The sequence below is a fragment of the Lycium barbarum genome, chromosome 6 (assembly GCF_019175385.1).
Source record: "Lycium barbarum isolate Lr01 chromosome 6, ASM1917538v2, whole genome shotgun sequence".
NCBI lineage: Eukaryota > Viridiplantae > Streptophyta > Magnoliopsida > Solanales > Solanaceae > Lycium > Lycium barbarum.
Genome location: NC_083342.1, coordinates 93934512 through 93954363, shown reverse-complemented (window position 1 = coordinate 93954363; position 19852 = coordinate 93934512). Strand labels below are relative to the sequence as shown.

The 19852-nt window shown below is 39.7% G+C and overlaps 1 protein-coding gene across 3 annotated transcripts; it reads left to right on the top strand.

Moving 5' to 3' along the window:
* The first annotated feature begins 1942 nt into the window (after window positions 1-1942).
* LOC132644864 (uncharacterized) lies at window positions 1943-18812 on the top strand. 3 transcript variants are annotated; one of them, XR_009583937.1, is made up of 7 exons: window positions 1943-2422; window positions 3602-3969; window positions 4893-5045; window positions 11644-11736; window positions 12280-12338; window positions 17778-17985; window positions 18425-18561. XR_009583937.1 is itself a non-coding variant. In XM_060361510.1 (7 exons), the coding sequence occupies exons 1-7, from the start codon at window positions 2122-2124 to the stop codon at window positions 18635-18637; spliced, it is 1281 nt and encodes a 426-aa protein (XP_060217493.1). In that variant the 5' UTR covers window positions 1944-2121; the 3' UTR covers window positions 18638-18812. The 3 variants fall into 3 exon arrangements, 2 of the variants coding, with proteins under 2 accessions (XP_060217493.1, XP_060217494.1); XM_060361510.1 differs by having other exon boundaries at window positions 1944-2422; window positions 17778-17871; window positions 18425-18812; XM_060361511.1 differs by lacking the exon at window positions 17778-17985 and having other exon boundaries at window positions 1944-2422; window positions 18425-18679.
* Window positions 18813-19852: the final 1040 nt, after the last annotated feature.

Sequence of the window (19852 nt, the reverse complement as noted above, 5' to 3'; positions counted from 1 at the left end):
ATGAGCGTTGTTGGCCAACAACCGGAGGCACGCTACGACCCTCCAAACATTTGGGCCGATCTGGGCCAACGTGACGCCGTAGGTCCGGCACATGTCGAGGATGACCGGATCCACCGGGGGATCGAGTTTGAGAGTGAAGGGGTATGTATAAACATACAAAAACCCTTCACGATGGTCGGTAACGGATTCATCTGGCCCGGGGGCGAAAACCCGAACCGGACGGGTGTCCCACCCACAATCGGCCCGGACTATGTCGAGCCTCTCCTCGGTGATAGATGAGGGATACCGCCTCACGTCAAAACCCCTGTCTGAAACGGAGAAAGGCTTCTCGACCTCAAGGTCCTTGTTAAAGTTGAATTTGGCCGGTATGATATCCGAGGCCGTGGGCTCAAATTTAACCGGGGTCGCAGGCTCGGCCCCTGGGGACGATGCCGGTGGAGCATCATGAGAAGTGGATTCACACATCGAGATGACGAGAAAGAAGGAAGGCCCGGGAGAGGGATTTAATAAAGATGAAGAGACTAGTGATAACTAAAAGCAAGGGGAGCATAATTGGTTCTTTTTTGCACGCTGTGCGAATCGATGAAACAGCAGCAGATCAAATGGGAAGTTAATTGTGTGTGGCGAAAATGAGAAGGTGCAGAAAATGGAGTGGAGTCAAAGAAGAGCAAATGCGTGAAAATGGAAAAGTGAGGAGGTGAACGGCCTTATATAGGCAAAGAAGAGGAACGGTTACCGAGGACGGCCAATCAAGGGGCGCCACGTGTCCCGCCATTAATTCGAAGTGACTTGAAACGATGCGAAAAAGGCGGTTGGCAGAAACGAGCCATCCGGAGCGGGACACGTGGCCGATAAAAGGGGACGCATTACGCAACCGTCCCCGCCAAAATAAGAAGGCAATGACGAGCTGCCGGAACCACCGGTTTTTTGGGAATTATCCACTTCCCGTTACTCCGATAGATCGCAGATCCGGGAAGCGTGGGGCTATCTGTATACGGTAAAAACCGGGTGTGGGCCAAGCCGGTGGAACGAGAACCGGAGGAAGGGACGATAATGCGCCCGAGGCTACTCGCCCTTGACCGAAACGGTGCCAGGGCCGAAGCTGAGCAAGGGCACCGACCGATCTGCCCTCTGCATCGTTGAAACGGCCGAGCCCGAGGACTCGGGCTTTCATGGCCGTTGATCCGCAGGGCCGATAGCCCGAATGACCGTTTGTCCGTGTGGCCGTTGCAGACGGGTCACGCGCCAGTAACGTCCAGTCATGGTCAACTAACTACCATGCGTGTGTCAGACGGCGCCGGCAGTCTAATCCCACCAAACCCGTGCAGAGCAGTCCTTTTTTTTATTATTATTATTTTATTGGCTCATATTGTATGAGAACCAGGGGAGTGCCACTATAAATAGGGCGTGTCCCCTTCCTTTAGGAGGTTGACTCTTTTTACTTTCTAAGAACACTTGTAATAGAATAATTCATATATACAATCTCTCTCATTATTTGATTCGGCCAAGGCCACTCGTTATTGTTGTTATTGCATTCAATCCATCAAGTATCATACATTATACACGGACATTTGTGTTACTAGCCAACTATCATCTTTAGCCGTTTTATTAAGGTGCTCTCAAATATTTACTTTCTTTATCCAACACACATCAAGAACGAAACACATATCCTATACGCATTTACAAATTTAATTGATTATCCGAATGCGGGGTAAACAATATAAAATTCGTTCTTTTTATTTTTTCAAATTCGAAACCAAATTAAAAATCAGAAAACCAAACAAATAAGAAAAATTGAAATCTCAATAATGCACGCCCCTAGCGGTAGGCATTTCCCCATTTGATTCTAAATAACAGACAAATAAATACACTTTTCTCATTAACTCTTTAAATTTTATACCTATTCCCAAATTGCAATAAAAACGAAAAAACTAAAATAAAAATAACATGAGAAAAAGGAAAGAAAAAATGAGGTTGAAAATAGTAGGAGCCAAAAATCTCCTCTTATCTAAGCAAGCAACCTGTAAACCAGCAGGGCAGCATTCTTACATTCGCATGGCCATTTTTGTACCATCTTTATAGAGAACAATCCTTTGAAAATTCAGCACCATAAGAGAAGACATGGCCTTAATTCCCAATTCTCAAGTTTTGTCTTCTTTCCCAGCCATCAATTCTTCAACAAACCCATTTCCTAAAATCTCCAAATCCATCAGGACTCTTAAAATCTCAGTTTCACCCAATAATTCTGAAGATAAACCTCTGGAAAACCAGGAACAGATTGTTGAAACTGACCCTGTGAAGCTCGCATTTGCAAAAGCTAAGGCCTACAAGAAAGACATTAAATTACCTGATCCTGATAATGATGATCAGAATGTGCCTTCAGTTGACAAAATTTCACTGGACAGTAACACTCTACAAGAAAGTGAGACAAATATCATTCTTCTTTATTTACCTTCTCACTATGCTCTTTTCAACAGTTAAAAATAGGGATATTTACCCGCGCCTGACAAATGTATGTTTTTTGTATATTAATGTTTAGTATACATATTTTATACATAATATTGTGTATATCTTTTTTGTATATTTCACTAGCGAATGTTATTATTTTTGGCTGACCAGCCAAATGTGTAACTTCCCCTTGAAACTTTGACCATTATTTTTGAACAATTTTTTTGAATGTTTACTACTAAAAGATTCCACCCTCTAGTTATTATATTCAAATGATAAAATTATCCGATTCCATTTTACAATTACTAAGCTAGAAATAGAAACAATAGGGATGGAGGAAATATTTTTTTCTTTTGTTGAGTTTAATGCAACTTTGGATGTGCTTAGCATTTTATGTGGCAAAATTTTCTGTTAACTGTAGATGGATGGTAATGATCCCGTCATAGTTAACGCAGTGTTTGGTTGGTGTTATAATAAAGATTTACCTTTGCATAACTAATGCAACGTTTGGTTAGTGGTATTAAATAATTAGAATAAAAATATGCGTATCAGTAATATGGGATTCAAATACCTAAATACAAATATTTCCTTAAAGTATATAGGTAATCTCTATATATCGTTATTCCTTACAATATAATAATCCCTTCACTATTATTCACCGCATAAAGAACTTCTACATTATAATCTCAGCATAACCAGTATGTGAACCAAATGAGCTTAGTCTTTTAATTTTATGCAAAGTAGAAGGGTTTATTATCCTTCATTTGGTGCTGCAATGTTACCCTACAGCATTCTTGAAGATGAAACTAGACACAGTATTGAAATTTTGCTAGCTGAAATATTGAGTTGTATTCAGCTGAAGGCTATGAATTTCTGATAGAGATGGTTCTATTTGGTCATATATTTATTCTAATATTTGGAACTGATTTCTTCTGTGTAATACTAATTGATAGGACCTCGTTGGTAAGTGCTACAAGACCTCGTGCATTGGAACCCATGGTTGGTAAAATGAAATGGTTGGATAACTGAAAAATGAGATTATTTAGGAATACACATTGAATGCTGAGATTACGCAGTGAATTTCTGGTAGTAGATCCATAATCAAGTTTGAAATTTTTCGATTTGTGTAATCATCAATTACTGACTTGTGTAGGATCTAATAAAGAGAACAGGGAAAATGACTTCATCAAAAAAGAGAATGGGAAAAGTGACAGAAATGCTTTAGGCAAAGAGAATGTTAGTAAGAAGGAAAAATTGACGATCTCAAGTATGGATTTTGTGGGGCTTGGTTTTTCTGATAATAAGAAGAGCAGGGGACTGCCAGCTGGATTGGTTCCAATAGTAGACCCATTCCCTGGAGGAGACTTGCCTGATGTAGAGATACTTGTTGGGGACACAAGCAAGTTTGTAGATACCGAGTCATCAAAGTCAAACCGCATACAAGAAGATGACACAAATACCTATAAGCCAAAGGTTTCCACGTGGGGAGTTTTCCCCAGACCGAACGACATCTCTAAAGCTGTAGGTTGCCTATAATGACTTGTGTTTTAGCTTTTTTGTTATGCATTGGCTTGTTATTCAGTATGCTTAATTTTATAGTTATATACTATGATGTCATGGAAATAGAAGCTTTTACTACTTTGTAGGATATGTTTATTTGAATGTTTTCTAGTGCAATTAGAAGTTTATGCTTTCTTTAATTAATGTGTCTGAGTTCAATGTTTTATGGAGTGGCAGTAGATTAGTTTCACCGGTAACTCCCAATTCCAGAACCTCAAATTTGACCAAGATTCTTCCTAAAGCAGAAAATTATAGCAGCAAAATATGCAAGTGCAAAAGGAAAGATAAACACAGAAAGCTAAGCAAAACACGTACATGACATCATATTTCTATCCTCTGTTCAATAAATTAACAGGCTCATTGTTTGGAAGACTAAATCCCATTAGGTTCTTGCATTATGTTGTAAACAATCTCTTTGTCCGCAATATTTCAAGAATATGTGTAGCATTTAAAGTCAGGGATTTCATTGTTGCAATTATTTGGGGCTATGATATGTAGTAGAATAGATGAATATGACTGGATCCCTGTTGATAACTCAAATGCAGCAGTGGAGAAAGTAATTGCAAATCTTCCGATTTGGCATTCTACCAATTACACTTCAAATCTTTGTAAACCCTGTTTGAGTGGACTGCACTATGAGTGACACTTGTGAAACTATCTTCAAAAAACAATTGCATGCACAACTTTCAGCTCATTTGCGAACATTTGTCCATCCCTTTGATGCTATATTGGGTACAGAATGAAAGTATCTCTTGTTATTATGTTGGGCTACGTCTCTGTTTATCAAACTTTAGTTTCTTTGAATACCATGATCTCTTAAACTAATGAATGTAGTTATTTAAGCAAAACACTATGAATAAACTTATTGCTTGTTTGGAGCTTAGTTCGGTGGTGGAAGAACTATACGTCCAGGAGAGGTACTTGAATCAGCAGAAGAGAAAGCAGCCAAAGAAGCACGTACGAGAGAGCTACTTGCTGCCTACAAGAGCAGAGTAGGCCTAACTATTGATCCAAAACTGAAACTTGAATGTGAGGAGGTATGCTTTAACTGCTAATTTTTTTCTTTGTATCACGTTTCTGAATGCATTAGTTAAGGAAAATGCATTTAATTTGCTCATTAAATTGATCCTGAGAGACGATATAGAAATCTCATCATTTATTTATAACTTTTCACTTTTAAGCATATATAAAAGTGCTGTACACCATTCCCAGTTCTATGAATTGTCATGTTGTTGGCGATTTAATTGGTAACACAAGACTTGTTTCTTCATATAGTGGAATTAGATGTTTCTGCCAATCATTTCTGCTTTGAAATTTGAATACACATTAAAGCAGAGTCTCATTTTGAAATGAAGAGGAATATCTGGTCATATTTTCAGTCACTTAAATGAATGAACAAGAATTGAGTCTTCGGAGGGTTGGAACTGATGTACTAGTCACTTAAATGAATGAACAAGAATTAATAGTCTTCGGAGGTTTGGGACTGATGTGCTCTTTATACTCACACATCCATTTAGATGGACTGAAATTAAAGTTTCTATGACTTGGAAATTACATCATGGCCCTTGGTGAGTGGGATAATATTCACATTACCATTGGACATGAAGTTAGAGAGCTTCATGGATATTGTTCTTCAGAGCTCATTAAAGCATAAGCGCACCTTCCGAGCTGTGTAAATTTTTCCTCGATTGGATCATCTTGTGGATTATAGTTCATGTGTCTTTTAACCTTGTTAAATCTTGCCTGCTACACATTCTTGACTCTTGACTTTAAATTCTTGCCTTTATTCCTTTAGCTTATAGTGCTATCTTTCTTATCATAGTAACCTGACTTGCATATAGTCTCTTGATAACTGTGCTTTAGTATTGATTCTTGTTTGTTTTAGATAGATCTTTGATTTGCTTTTATTCCCCTTAGTGGCTATAGTGAGTGATGGTAGACTAGGGTCATGTTCTTGGTCGGGGGCGGAGGCTAGGGTTAGAGGGGGTAAGTGGGGTCAGGGAGCGTCTAGGTTGAGAGTAGGGTCCTGGAACATTGGGACTTTGACGGGAAGTCTATAGAGCTAGTTAAGATTCTTAAGGAGAGGAAGATTAATATAGCTTGCATCCAGGAGACCAAATGGGTAGGATCTAAAGCTAAGGATGTGGACGGGTATAAGTTATGGTTCTCGGGTAAGTCAATGTATAGGAATGGGGTAGGTATTTTAGTAGATAGTGAGCTAAGGGACCAGGCCGTAGAGGTTAGGAGGGTAAATGACCGGATGATGGCGGTTAAGTTAGTTGTGGAAGGGTTTACCTTGAACATTATTAGTGCTTACGTGCCACAAGCGGGCTTGGACAAGGAGGAGAAGAGGCGCTTCTGGGAGGATTTGGATGAAGTGGTGGGAGGTATACCGCTCACCGAGAAGTTATTCATAGGGGGAGATTTCAATGGACACATCGGCTCAACCTCCGGGGGTTATGATGATGAGCATGGAGGTTTCGGCCTCGGAGTCAGGAATGGAGGAGGAGTCTCACTTCTGGATTTCGCTAAAGCCTTTGGATTGGTAGTAGCCAACTCGCGTTTCCCGAAGAGGGAGCAGCACTTGGTAACCTTTCGTAGTTCGACGGCTGCGACGCAGATAGACTTTTTGCTCCTTAGAAAAGAGGATAAAAGTCTTTGTAAAGACTGTAAGGTCATTCCGGGTGAGAACCTTACGACCCAACATAAGCTTTTGGTGATGGATTTGGGGATTACGAGGAAGAAGAGGGTCGCGGATGACCTGCCAAGGATCAGGTGGGGGAGTCTGACTTTGTCGAGTGCCCATGAGATGGGGGAGAAGTTGATGGCTATGGGGGCTTGGGAGAGTAGGGGGGACGCGAGCAGTATGTGGGATAGGACGGCAAGCTGCATTAGGGAAACAACTAGAGATGTCCTGGGAGTCTCGAGAGGTCGCCGTGGTAGGCGACGTGGGGACTGGTGGTGGAATGGAGAAGTCCAGGGAAAGGTGGAAGCAAAGAAAGTGGCGTACGCGAGGTTGGTAGACAGCAAAGATGAGGAGGAGAAGCGGACGAATAGGGAAACGTATAAGATTGCGAGAAAGGAAGCAAAGTTGGCAGTTTCGGCGGCAAAAACGGCAGCTTTCGAACGTCTATATGCAGAACTAGAGGACAAAGGCGGGGATAAGAAGTTGTTCAGGCTAGCCAAGGTGAGGGAGAGAAAGGCACGGGACTTGGATCGAGTAAAGTGCGTCAAGGACGGGGATGGCAAAGTATTGGTAGAGGAAGCTCTCATTAGACGGAGATGGCAGTCATACTTCCATAAACTCTTGAACGAGGAAGGTGAGAGAGACATTGTGTTGGGAGATTTGGAGTGCTCTGAGAGGCGCCACGACTTTGGGTATTGTAGGAGTATAAAGGTGGAGGAGGTTAAGGGTGATGTTCGCAGGATGCGCAGGGGAAGAGCTACCGGTCCTGACGAGATCCCTGGGGAGTTTTGGAAGAGTGCGGGCAGGGCAGGTTTGGAGTGGTTGACTGGATTGTTTAATGTTATTTTTAAGACGGCGAAGATGCCTGAGGAATGGAGGTGGAGTATGATGGTCCCTTTGTATAAGAACAAAGGTAATATTCAAAGTTGCAACAACTATAGAGGGATCAAGCTGATAAGCCACACTATGAAGGTGTGGGAAAGGGTGGTGGAGATGAGGGTGAGAAGAGGCGTGCCCATTTCAGAGAACCAGTTCGGATTCATGCCGGGGCGCTCGACTACAGAAGCCATCCATCTTGTGAGGAGACTAAATGAGAACCAGTTCGGATTCATGCCGGGGCGCTCGACTACAGAAGCCATCCATCTTGTGAGGAGACTGGTGGAGCAGTATAGGGAGAGGAAGAAGGACCTGCACATGGTTTTCATCGACCTAGAAAAGGCTTACGACAAAGTGCCAAGAGAGGTTTTATGGAGATGCTTGGAGGCCAAAGGTGTACATGTAGCGTACACTAGGGCGATCAAGGACATGTATGAGGGAGCCAAGACCAGGGTAAGGACAGTGGGAGGAGACTCGGAGTACTTCCCAGTGGAGATGGGGTTGCACCAAGGATCAGCTCTTAGCCCATTTTTATTTGCTCTAGTGATGGATTGTCTGACGCGGCGAATTCAAGGTGAGGTGCCATGGTGTATGTTATTTGCGGATGGCATAGTCTTGATCGACGAGACACGCAGCGGAGTGAACGCTAAGCTGGAGGTCTGGAGACAAACTCTGGAGTCTAAAGGGTTCAAGTTGAGTAGGACCAAGACAGAGTACATGGAATGCAAGTTCAGTGACGGGACACATGAGTCTGGCGTGGAAGTGAGGCTTGGTACCCAGGTCATCCCAAAGAAAAGAAGTTTCAAATATCTCGGGTCTATTATACAAGAAAATGGGGATATTGATGATGATGTCTCACATCGTATTGGCGCAGGGTGGATGAAATGGAGGCTTGCTTCAGGAGTGCTGTGTGATAAGAAGGTGCCACTAAAACTTAAAGGCAGGTTCTACAAAGTGGTTGTGAGACCGACCTTGTTGTACGGGGCAGAGTGTTGGGTAGTCAAGAGCTCTCATGTCCAAAAGATGAAAGTTGCGGAAATGAGAATGCTGCGATGGATGTGTGGGCACACCAGGCGAGATAGGATTAGGAATGAAGATATCCGGGATAAGGTTGGAGTAGCATCAGTGGAGGACAAGATGAGGGAAGCGAGGCTGAGATGGTTTGGGCATGTGGGGAGGAGAGGCAGAGACGCTCCAGTGCGGAGGTGTGAGAGGTTAGCTATGGATGGTTTCAGAAGAGGTCGGGGTAGGCCGAAAAAGTATTGGGGAGAGGTGCTGAGACAGGACATGGCGCAGGTTCAGCTTACCGAGGACATGACCCTAGATAGGAGGTTTTGGAGGACTCAGATTAGGGTAGAAAGCTAGTAGGTAGTCGTTGTTTCGATCTATAGTCCATTCCCCTTTGTTTCTTGTTACTGTATGTGGTTTCTTGTACTTCGATTATCTTATTTATCTGTGGTAGCTACTGTTCCCTTTTTTTTTTTTTCAGACTGCTTTATTCTGACTTATTCGCTTTCTTTAATTTCAATTGCATTCTGCTTTGAACTGCTTGTGCTTATCTAACCTTTCTCGTTGTAATTTCTCTTGAGCCGAGGGTCTTTCGGAAACAGCCTCCCTGTCTTCCGAGATAGGGGTATGGTCTGCGTACACTTTACCCTCCCCAGACCTCACATTGTGGGATTTCACTGGGTATGTTGTTGTTGTTGTTGTTGTTGGATCATCTTGTGGATCTCCACTTTCCAGAGGTTAATTAGATATATTTGCACACTCAGGCCATTGTAGATTATTTAAAGTTGGAAATAAACCAGAAGTACAGAAGCTAAAGGCTAGATGTGGCTAATTGTTACGTTAATTCCTCTGAAGTATGCTTCACTTCTGAAATTTCTACAAGTGACATCTGTGTTCCCACATCGGGGGTGGTCTTGAATGAACTTTTAGCATTAAGGGTGCCAAGATGTTCATGCAGAGTGTTGCTCCCAAATGCATACACAAGCATACGTGGTCGTACAAGTAATATAGTGATTTTAGAAATCGGACGTCGAATCCATAGGGACTTGTGATTAACTGTTAACTAGATTAAACGATCCTAATCATCTAAACAAGGATTAAATTCGAAAGTCGTGTTTCTAAACTAATGAAAATAAAAAGAAAATAAATAATGAACTTCAACCAAGAAAGAACGGGTTTTTGTGTTATCGATGAATTGAATGTTCCGGGATTGCAGTTGGTTCACCAATCCTATTGAGTCATCCAAGTACTTCACCCTAGCAGTTTTATTCACGATTGCGAATTGACCAGATTGTTAACTCTCATAATATTCTTGTGAACTACTACTCGCCTATTCAAAACAGTTCGCCGCCTATATTTCTATGGAATTGACCTGTTAAGAACGCAATTCGGTTACGGTATTCAATTGAACGCGACACCTAGGTATATGTCTATCCTAGCCACAAATCCTAACCATTTTAGGGATAATCAGATCACCCTCTCTTTACTTCTTCTTTAATCTAACAACATCTTTTCCAAGCATGTATATTAAATAGTAGATAGAACTTAACTGCGGGCCAAACAATCAAGCAGTTAAGAACAGAAGTAAAGAAACAATCGCAATTGAATAAACTACTAAGATAGAAATACTAATCAAACGTCAATAATCACGGTTATACCACAACCGTAGAACGAGAAGTTTAGCTCCACATAGACATGGAGGAAATATAACAAATCATCCAAAGAAAATATAAAAACGAGTAGTACGGAGATGAAAAGGTAAAACCCAATAATCTCCGGCCTCCACGGAGGCTCCAAGGTGTCTCTAAGTCCAAAATTTTTGTAAAGATCGTGCTTAGGGTGTATTTATAGAGTATGGGGATGCTTAGAGCTTTTAAAACCTAATCCCGAGCAAATCGGGAAAAGTTGGCTGAGGTGCTTGCGTGCACCACCCGTGAAATGGCGAGCCTACAAAAACTTCCACAGGGGGCTTTCCAACATATGGTGAAACCACCCTGGAATGGTGAAACTCCTTGGCTTGCACCACCCTTGCGCCAGCCCTGAAATGGCGACTACTCTCATCTTTTTAATTTCACACTTCTTCACCAATTTCCCTCCAAATCTCGTACATGTGAAGAAAATAGAGTGATAGGTGCATATAAGATTGATTCTACAGAGGCAAATAATGGCTTAATATAGGCATTTTTGACCGAACATCACGGAGTACTATGTGTGACATGCACGATAGGTGCATATAAGATTGATTCTACAGAGGAAGCATGACATTACCGAGACTCAGAAGGTTTGGCAATGTACATGTGAAGAAAATAGAGTGATATTTGTGTGAATTAGTTATTCTCCAGAACTTCAAAGTCCAAAAAGTCCTCTATGGGTGACGAGTCTTGCATTCTCATTTGTGTTTCCAGGAATGAAAGCAAGGCCGAGAGGGGAAGAGAATGGAATAGTAGGGGAGAATCCTAGGACTTCAAGATAGTTAGGCGAATGGTGCCTATACCTGAAGGCACATAAGCTCGCATTCCAACACTTTGAATCCAAACTAAATGGAATAATCCATTTAAGAGGCTAGATGTGGGTGCTTTTCCTTAATTCACAAGTTGTAAAATAGACCAACGACTTATCAACATGGTTGAAATTGATTGAAGCACACCTTTTTTAGAATAAATTTCCTGCCAAATGTTCCATCCTTATAAGTTATAAGTAGTGGCGGAGCCAAGTATTCCAACAAGGAGATTCAAAACAAAAGATTTTTATGCCCAAGGGGATTCAACAACTTATATATATGAAAAGAAATCATTTTTGCCCTATTTACATGGTATATTTTTCCAACAAACCCCCTTGCACCCCTATGCCTCTGCCAATGCTTATAAGCAAGTGAACTGAAAATTAAACTACTTCAGATACTAAGTTTATGGTTGATATAGATAAGATAATTGACATATGTTGAAGGAGTCCGTTGAAAGGGAAGAGTGTTTCCAGTATTATGCCATTCTTGATGCGGATTTATATTCTTTATTGTTTGAGAATCATGAGGTATGACTTCTTAATTTTAGTGCTGTCATGCTTAGGCACTGAAGGATGGCGACTCTTTGATGGACCTTGGCAAGCTCAGGGAGGCACTACCATTTTATGAGAAAATTATGAATAAGTTGCCATTTCAGGTGATTTCTTGTACTAGTTGGGTATTCTTCAACATTTAAAAGCTTGCAAAATTGGTGCATGTATCATTTTCTTTCCTTTTCACATCTTAAACTAGAAAAAGGATCGTTTGGATGCATTTTATCCGAAGGTGCCACCTCCCTCAGCACTCTCTTGCAAACGACCCTCATCCATCCACCCAAAAAAAAAAAAAAAAAAAAAAGGAAAAGACCCAATTTCATGCCCAAATATCTTTTGGGATAAGGATTGCATATGTTAACATTATTACCTAAAACAATTGATGTGAACAAGGACTAAAGTTGTAACTTGTATACTTTTTTGCTTCTCTTTTGAATGATGTGAAAACTTAAGATTTGCTTTCTTACAGAATGAATGCCCTGTTTCATGAGACACTAGATTACATTGGTCTTACTTTTATACTTCTTAACTTGGTGTTATCATGTTCTTAACAGAAGTGAAAAGTAATATAACGCAAACCTGAAGGCAATTGGCACTTCTGTTCTCCAGTACATGTGATTGAAATCTATGACATAATGTTTGTGCAGACTGAACTTCATGGATTAGCTGCACTGCAGTGGTCTATTTGTCAAGACTCGCTTCGTAGGTACGTCATCTGTAATTCTCTAATGATCATAGTGTTTAAGCAAGTTCCTATGAAATGCCTGCCCTTTGCACTAATAAGAGTAGTTGAAGCATTTATGCTTAAAACTTCCAGCCCACCCAAGAGATATTAAAAAGGAAAAGAGAGAGTTTCACTGAGCATCGTGTTAAACTAATTGACAAAAAAAAAGAGGCCAGCATAAGATATTTGAAAAGTTTAATGCTTCCCCACCCCCTCCATCCCACCCAAGAGAAACTCTCTTTTCCTGCCCAAAGCCAACAATACTTGGAAAGTTTAATGCTCCCCCACCCCCCACCTCCCACCGCTCTCTCTCTCATTTCTATTATTTAGTTAATATGTTTTCAAGTAGAATATTTTTTGCTTACCGCTGTTTGGACCCCATGACACTCCCCCTCATCCCCTCCTTTTTTCTCATTTGTTCAGTGAATTTGTTTTTCGTTTTTACTTTTTATCCAATTGAAAATAATTTTGGTAGCAAATAAATATGTTTAGTTGGTTTTTGTTCTTATGTTTAACCAAACCAAAGTGTCCACAGTATTTTGGTTTTTCTTTTTGGGTGATATTTTTTCGAAAATTTTGACAGAATTATAAGTAGATTTGAGAATCAACCAAATCAAACAAACTGTTTCCTTATCTGATACCGTCAAACCAAATTCAAACACGTAAAGTTGTTCCCAAGTACCCAAACTGAAACCGTATGCAGATGCTCTCAACTGTCTTCTATGACAACTTATGCGGTGAAGCTTGTCTTAAAAGATTTAACTGTGAACTTGAAGTATTTTGTTTTTTCTTTTTGGGTTATTGTCATGAAATGAGGTGCAACATGCAAAAGAAGTAGCACAATTCTGTTGAGAAGTTAGGAATTGTTATTTTTACAGTTTAGTCCCTAATTTAGACTAGTTTTCATTTAAGTCCTCTGAAAGTTCTAGAATGTGTTAACATATTAAACCCTCTGTAAATCATAGCTATGAGATATGTTGAATGAAAAATATCTTTTTTCTCTCTCTATCTCTTCTTTCTTTCTCCCTATCTCCCTCTCTTCTTCCCTTCTTTCTCTAATTTCTCTCTTAATGAGCTCACCGGAGCTCTTCGTATCATTACAAATGGTATCAGAGCCGACGATTCTCGGCTTACATTCTGCTGCGATGACTGATTCCGCGTTTAGAAATAATGAGCCATATCCGTTTGCCTATCACTATTCGAATGCCATTCTTAGTTGTGTTGAGTTTAGTGACGGTTCTATCCGAACTCCATCTACAACAGACTTTCTCCTTGAGGCCCTCAGATTGCTGCGAGAACAACGTTGCAGACTGGACCAGATGCTAGTACCGACAGAATCCAAAGAGAAGCAGCAAACGAGCAACGACACTAATGTTGTTGAAGATCATTTTCCTAAATCTAAAGGAGTGGACAAACTAGATAAAGACGAACCATTTTCAGAGGGTCATGGTGCTGAAATTGCTGACACCATATGCTATCACTGTTAATTACACCAGCGAACACAACGTTCCCTCCTTGTTGGATTCGTTGAGACCTATTTGCCCTAATTTTGATGATGGAACACCATTAGAAAATGATGTTGTAGAAGCTAACGAGAAGTTCGCCAACGAATATGAAATGCTTGACCAAATTCTTCTAATGTATGGAATCAACGTGACTAATTTGCAATGGGATGATAGTGAAGAAGATGTTGATTCTAATGAATGCGAACTGGTTGGAATTAAAGAAAAGAATAAAGGAAACTCAGTAGAGGACCAAGTGTTTGATAAAAGTCTTCAAAGAAATGAAGAGCTCTTCTTTGAAGGAAAAGTTCTGAACGAAGGACATGCTTCAAATGACGTTGATTATGCCAACATCGACGAGTTAGAAGAACCAAGCCAGCCACTTTTAGCAACGGTCAAATCTGGAGACAGAGAGGACCAAAGAGAAATGGAGATTCAAGGTGCAAATGCTGCTCTTCATATTGTGGATCAGGTGTTCGACAAAATTTATGACAAGGACAATGCTAAAATGCCAAATGAAAAGGAATCACTGTTTGATGGAGAAGCACCAATCGAAATCGAAGTTGAAGATGCTAAAACTTCAGAGAACAGTGGAGGCCAGGTGGTCGATAAATGTCCTCGTAAGGATGAAAGTAATTTACCAGTATCCACCCTACTGCTAGGTTCTGAAATTTCGGAGTTACAAATAACATCCCTTGCATTTTCTAATTGCAACAAAGACCAGGTGTTTCATAAATGTTACGGAGCTAAAGTTGGATTTTCTGCTACTATAATGACATTGATTGATGGTGTTCTTACGGAAGCTCAAAATGATTGTGAGAGTTCTGTGTTAGTTGAACTCTGGCTATTTGAGCTAAGAAGAAGATTCTCTAGTGTTATTAGTCACACCATGCAGAAGGAGTTGAACGAAACTGAAGGACCTGATGTAATTACTCGCATGAGCTTCAAGAACAATGTGACAAGTTGGTTCATGACAAGTGTGGCTAGTCGAAAAGAAGATGTATCTAAGGGTCCAAGTCTGCGAGAAATCTTTGAAGAAATGACTGGTTTTATTCGATACATTTGGGTCTTCCAACATGACTTCGGTATGTATGAGGGTAATTTGCTAGTGGACAGGGCAATACTACCGGTGAACATGGACAGTAATTTTCTAGACACAGGGCAAGTAACTTTGTTACCGGTGAGTGATTACTGCAAGGATTGTGTGTTTAAGGACTTCATTGCTGATGTCGTAAGGTTTTGGATTCACTATCCAAATCTGAGAGGATTCTTTGAGGAACTGAAGAAGCAAAGCATAATGAATGATGTTAATAGAGTTGCGTGGGCCAAAAGTTATTTTAGTTTAAATATTTGCGATTTGTTTGCCAATGGACAGAGAATAAAGGTCAGTGGGTTATCCCGAGATGTTTAGGTCTGCAATGTTGTGATTGAAAAATGCAGTTAGTCTGGTAAAGTGGGGGATGTTCAGTTTGTTCTCAAGGAGGGGCCACAGAGGATCACAGTAAGATGGAATGTAATTGTTGGTTATGCTTTCTATGGTTGTAGTTACTCTAGTATGTTGCAGAGTATATCATTACCCGAAAATCTTAGTCTCTCACTCTATTACTCTCTATCTCTTATGTCCAGCTCATTTACTTTCATTTATGTGCGTTACTGGACCTTCCTTATCTCATTCCTTTATGGAGTCTCATTCTATTGTTATTATTTCCAGTTCTCCCTTCTACTCTGCCTATATTTCTCTATCTCTTTATTTTTCTGCCTCACCATCGTTTATCTCGGTATTTCTCCATCACTCTTTTTCAGAAGTCAGTCCTTTTGTCGAAAATTCTGGTTTGCATATAAGCTCTTATTTTAGTGCATTGAAGGTATTTTGGTTGTTGGATAATGAGGACTTGTTCTCTAAAGTTTTGAGGGTCTTCACAGGAAGTGACAATTCATTGGCTAGGGCTACCCACAATACCATACCCAAGTCTTTGGTCCGTACTGATAAGTTTAGCAAATGTGACAAGATTTTGAAAGCAGTGGAGGATGATGGTTTCACATCTTGTCATAATCAGCAAAGGACAATGGCTTTTCATGCAAGTAGTGGTAGGGAGGATAAGGAATCAAATGACTCTATGAATTATATAAAATCATTGAGCACTACCACAAAGTCGACAAGATGGACATCTTTAGTTGAAGGGTATTGTATAGTTAGTGATCTGAATAAAGCTTCAGTGGAATTTGAAATAATGACTGAAAATGAAGAGTTTCCTAGGGTATGCTTTTGAACTGTTAGATTCTGACATGCTTATGGGTTGGTATTATTTCTCTGATATGGGAGCTGAAATGTTCAGCGGGAAGCTCCTCTTACAGAAATGTGGTTTGGTTGCCCGAGAATTCTCTGCCAGTTACCAATTTAATTTTCTTGTGAGGCACTTTGAGAAATCATTGGGAAGCACCTGGATGACACTCAAGTTAATAAGTGAATCCTCTATGACAAGTGGAGTGCAACTATTTTCTCTGAACGAACATCAATATGTCAAAGTGGCAACCATTGCCTATGAATTAGAAGAGGAAATTACCGATGAATTTTATCCTGGTGGCAGCTCTTGGTTTGCTTATGGGGGCTTTACTATTGATCAAAGTCCTACAGGAAACATAGGATTACTCCCGGACACATGCTCAATTGTGCTAAAGGAAATTATTGGAGCGACACCATCTTCACTGTTAGAGGAGCTCTTGGGTATGATTGGCATCGCATACCTGCCACTTGAATGTTCAAAATCATGGAAGAATAGGGAGTCATTCAAAATGCTAGAGGCCGCTGTCAAAGCAGAAATTTCTAATGCCAATATTGTTGAAATGAGTATTACTACTGTGACCAAGAATCTCACTCCTAATTGCTTTGGTGCAGTATTGAAGCCAACAAGGGCTATCCATGTGACCAAGTTGCTAAAGTATTATCGCTTTCCTGTAGTCCGAATGATAGTGAAGTCCTTGCTCTGGTTAATTTCACTAGAAGTGCAATTCAAGCTTGCTTACTGGAGGTGAAACTGCATGTGCTAAAATTAGTTATGGAGCATTTGCACCAGTGGTAATTTGCTATAATGCAGAACATAGCTGCAAGTTAGAGCCAATTACTAAACAAAGTCCTGAAGCATTTTATAAGGAAAATGGTTCCTCCTCAAGGAAAGTTGCAGCACTCCTGCATAGACTTTTGAGGTTTCTAAGCTATGGAGCTTTCCATAATTGTCAAGAAGGATTGCTGGAACATTGCAGCAAAGTGCCATTGGCCTTATCCAGTTCGAACTTCACATTTTCAACCTTGAGGACAAGGTTGTTTTAAGGGGGATGGATTGTCATGAAATGAGGTGCAACAAGCAAAAGAAGTAGCACAATTCTGTTGAGAAGTTAGGAATTGTTATTTTTACAGTTTAGTCCCTAATTTGGACTAGTTTTCATTTAAGTCCTCTGGAAGTTCTAGAATGTGTTAACATATTAAACCCTCTGTAAATCATAGCTATGAGATAGGTTGAATGAAAAATATCTTTTTTCTCTCTCTATCTCCTCTCTTTCTCCCTATCTCCCTCTCTTCTTCCCTTCTTTCTCCAATTTCTCTCTTAATGAGCTCACCGGAGCTCTTCGTATCATTACAGTTATATTTTTTCGAAAGTTTTGACAGAATTGTAAGTAGATTTGGGAATCAACCAAATCAAACAAACTGTTTCCTAATCTGATACTGTCAAACCAAACTCAAAACACATAAAGTTGTTCCCCAGTACCCAAACTGAAACCGTATGCAGATGCTCTCAACTGTCTTCTATGACAACTTATGCGGTGAAGCTTGTCTTAAAAGATTTAACTGTGAACTTGCACCTGCATGGACCTTCTTCCTGTTTCTGAGACTGACCATGCATTTCCACACAATAATTGACAGGTCTAGTGAAGCTCGTTCAATGTACGAGAAGCTTCAGTCTCATCCTAATCCTCGAGTTAGCAAGAAAGCAAGACAATTTATGTTCAGCTTTCAGGTAATCATTAGCTATTCAGGGAGCTCAAGTTGTGCATCAAACTAGAGGGTAAAGACAGGTTGGAAGGTTGAAGTTTACAATACACTGATTTCCAACAGCCAATTAAAAGTTTAGGTATCTTTTAGGGCTTTGATTCTCTGTTGCTCTTGGATATTGCACTTGCTTTTTCTTTTGAAAATTGGCGGAGCAAAAATTTTATATGAGGGGATCCGGGAAAATGTTAGATAACAGTTTAGATTTGAACCTGTGACCTAGAGTGTGATCTAAAGTAACTTCTGATTTCTGAACCGCCTTTACCACGTTACACTAGAATCTTACCTTGTGTCTAGGGAATTCTACGGTTTATAAATAACAAAGAAAAAGTTGGTTCACAGTAAAATTTTCCGACAAAGGCGATTCAATTGGAACCCCCACCCCCGGGTTCTAGATGAAGCTCTCAGTAGCTTTTGGTTGGATCTTTTCTTAGCTGCAATTTCATAAATTTGAAGTTTATTATTTAGTTAGGAAGATGTTGCTACTGAGTACTCAAACAGTTTGTCTTGGTTGATGGCAGGCCATGGAAATGATGAAGGTTACTGGCTCAACATTCTCTTTGAATACTGACTATCAAAATTATTTCAACGCCTTTATTAGGGATAAAGTAAACTATTCCCTAAAAGAGGATGAATCTGATGAAGGTGCAATCCGACAAGCTGTCCCTTACATTATATTTCTTCTTTTCCCCATTTTTATTGTGCTATTAATTGCTGTAAGAAAGGGTGTATAAGTTTTATAGTTAGTAATATCTTGAAACTCGGACAACAAATAACTCTGGAACTGAAATGCATGTTTCTCCCTAGTATATATGGTACGTAATAAAGTGATGAGTTCCTCTGGAGATTTGAGTGTGGTAGAATCTTCTCCAAGAACAGCGTATATGCATGAATAATTATGATAATAATGTGAGGCTTTATTTTAATTACATATATGCATAAAACACAATTTATGCTAATTAACGCAGTGAAAAACAGTGTTAGCTCCTATTAAGTATGAAGTACTGTTTCATGCTTATTTTTCACCCAAGAGTGTCCTAGTGGTCAATGATGTGGGTGCAGATTTTAATGATCAATGTTCAAATTATTGCAGAAATTATAATATATATATACACACACGTGATTTTCTCTACCTGCTTAATTAAGCCTTGGTGGCGGGCTAACGTCGTAACAACTATTCAGTAAAACAGTCGTGGTGCGCACAAGTTGGTTTCGTCATCACCATTAAAAAGTCCCCCAGTATTCAAGGCAGTAATATAGTAGGTAAGTTTGACATAAGATGGAAGTACATGTTGGAATAGCTAGGTAGTGTTGGAACTCCACCACTGGTAGGGGTGTATAAAGAAAATCGATAAATCGCACCAAATCGATAAATCGAGAAAAAAATCCGATTAGTAGTTTGGTTTGGTATTGGCAAAAAAAACCGACAATAATTGGTTTGGTTTGGTTTTAGCTAAAAAAAGTCAAACCGAATCAAACCAACCCGACATTATATGTATTCAATTTTTAAAAATACTTTATACATAAAAATAATTATTTGTAATGTAATTTATAAATGTCTTAAATTTTTTCATAGTTTTCTTTGTCTTTTATCATATTATTTTAAGTTTGGACTAAAATTTTGAATGTCAATAATTTTTATATCCCATGAATGTTAGTAACATAAATAAAGTCTAAAATCAAAATCAACTCAATACTAATGCTAACAAAAGAAATTCAATTCAAACACTAGAAATGACAATAATGTTGGATATCTATTCTTTATTTTTGCATTAAGTGGTTTAGAAAGTGAAAATACATAACTTAATTTTATTTTTTCTTTGTCATGTAATTAATACTTATTAACCGTACTTATTTTAAAATGACTTAGTATTTTTAGATTACAAAAAAGGGTCAAATATACCCATGTACTATGGGAAAAGGTTCAAATATACCCCTCGTTATGCTTT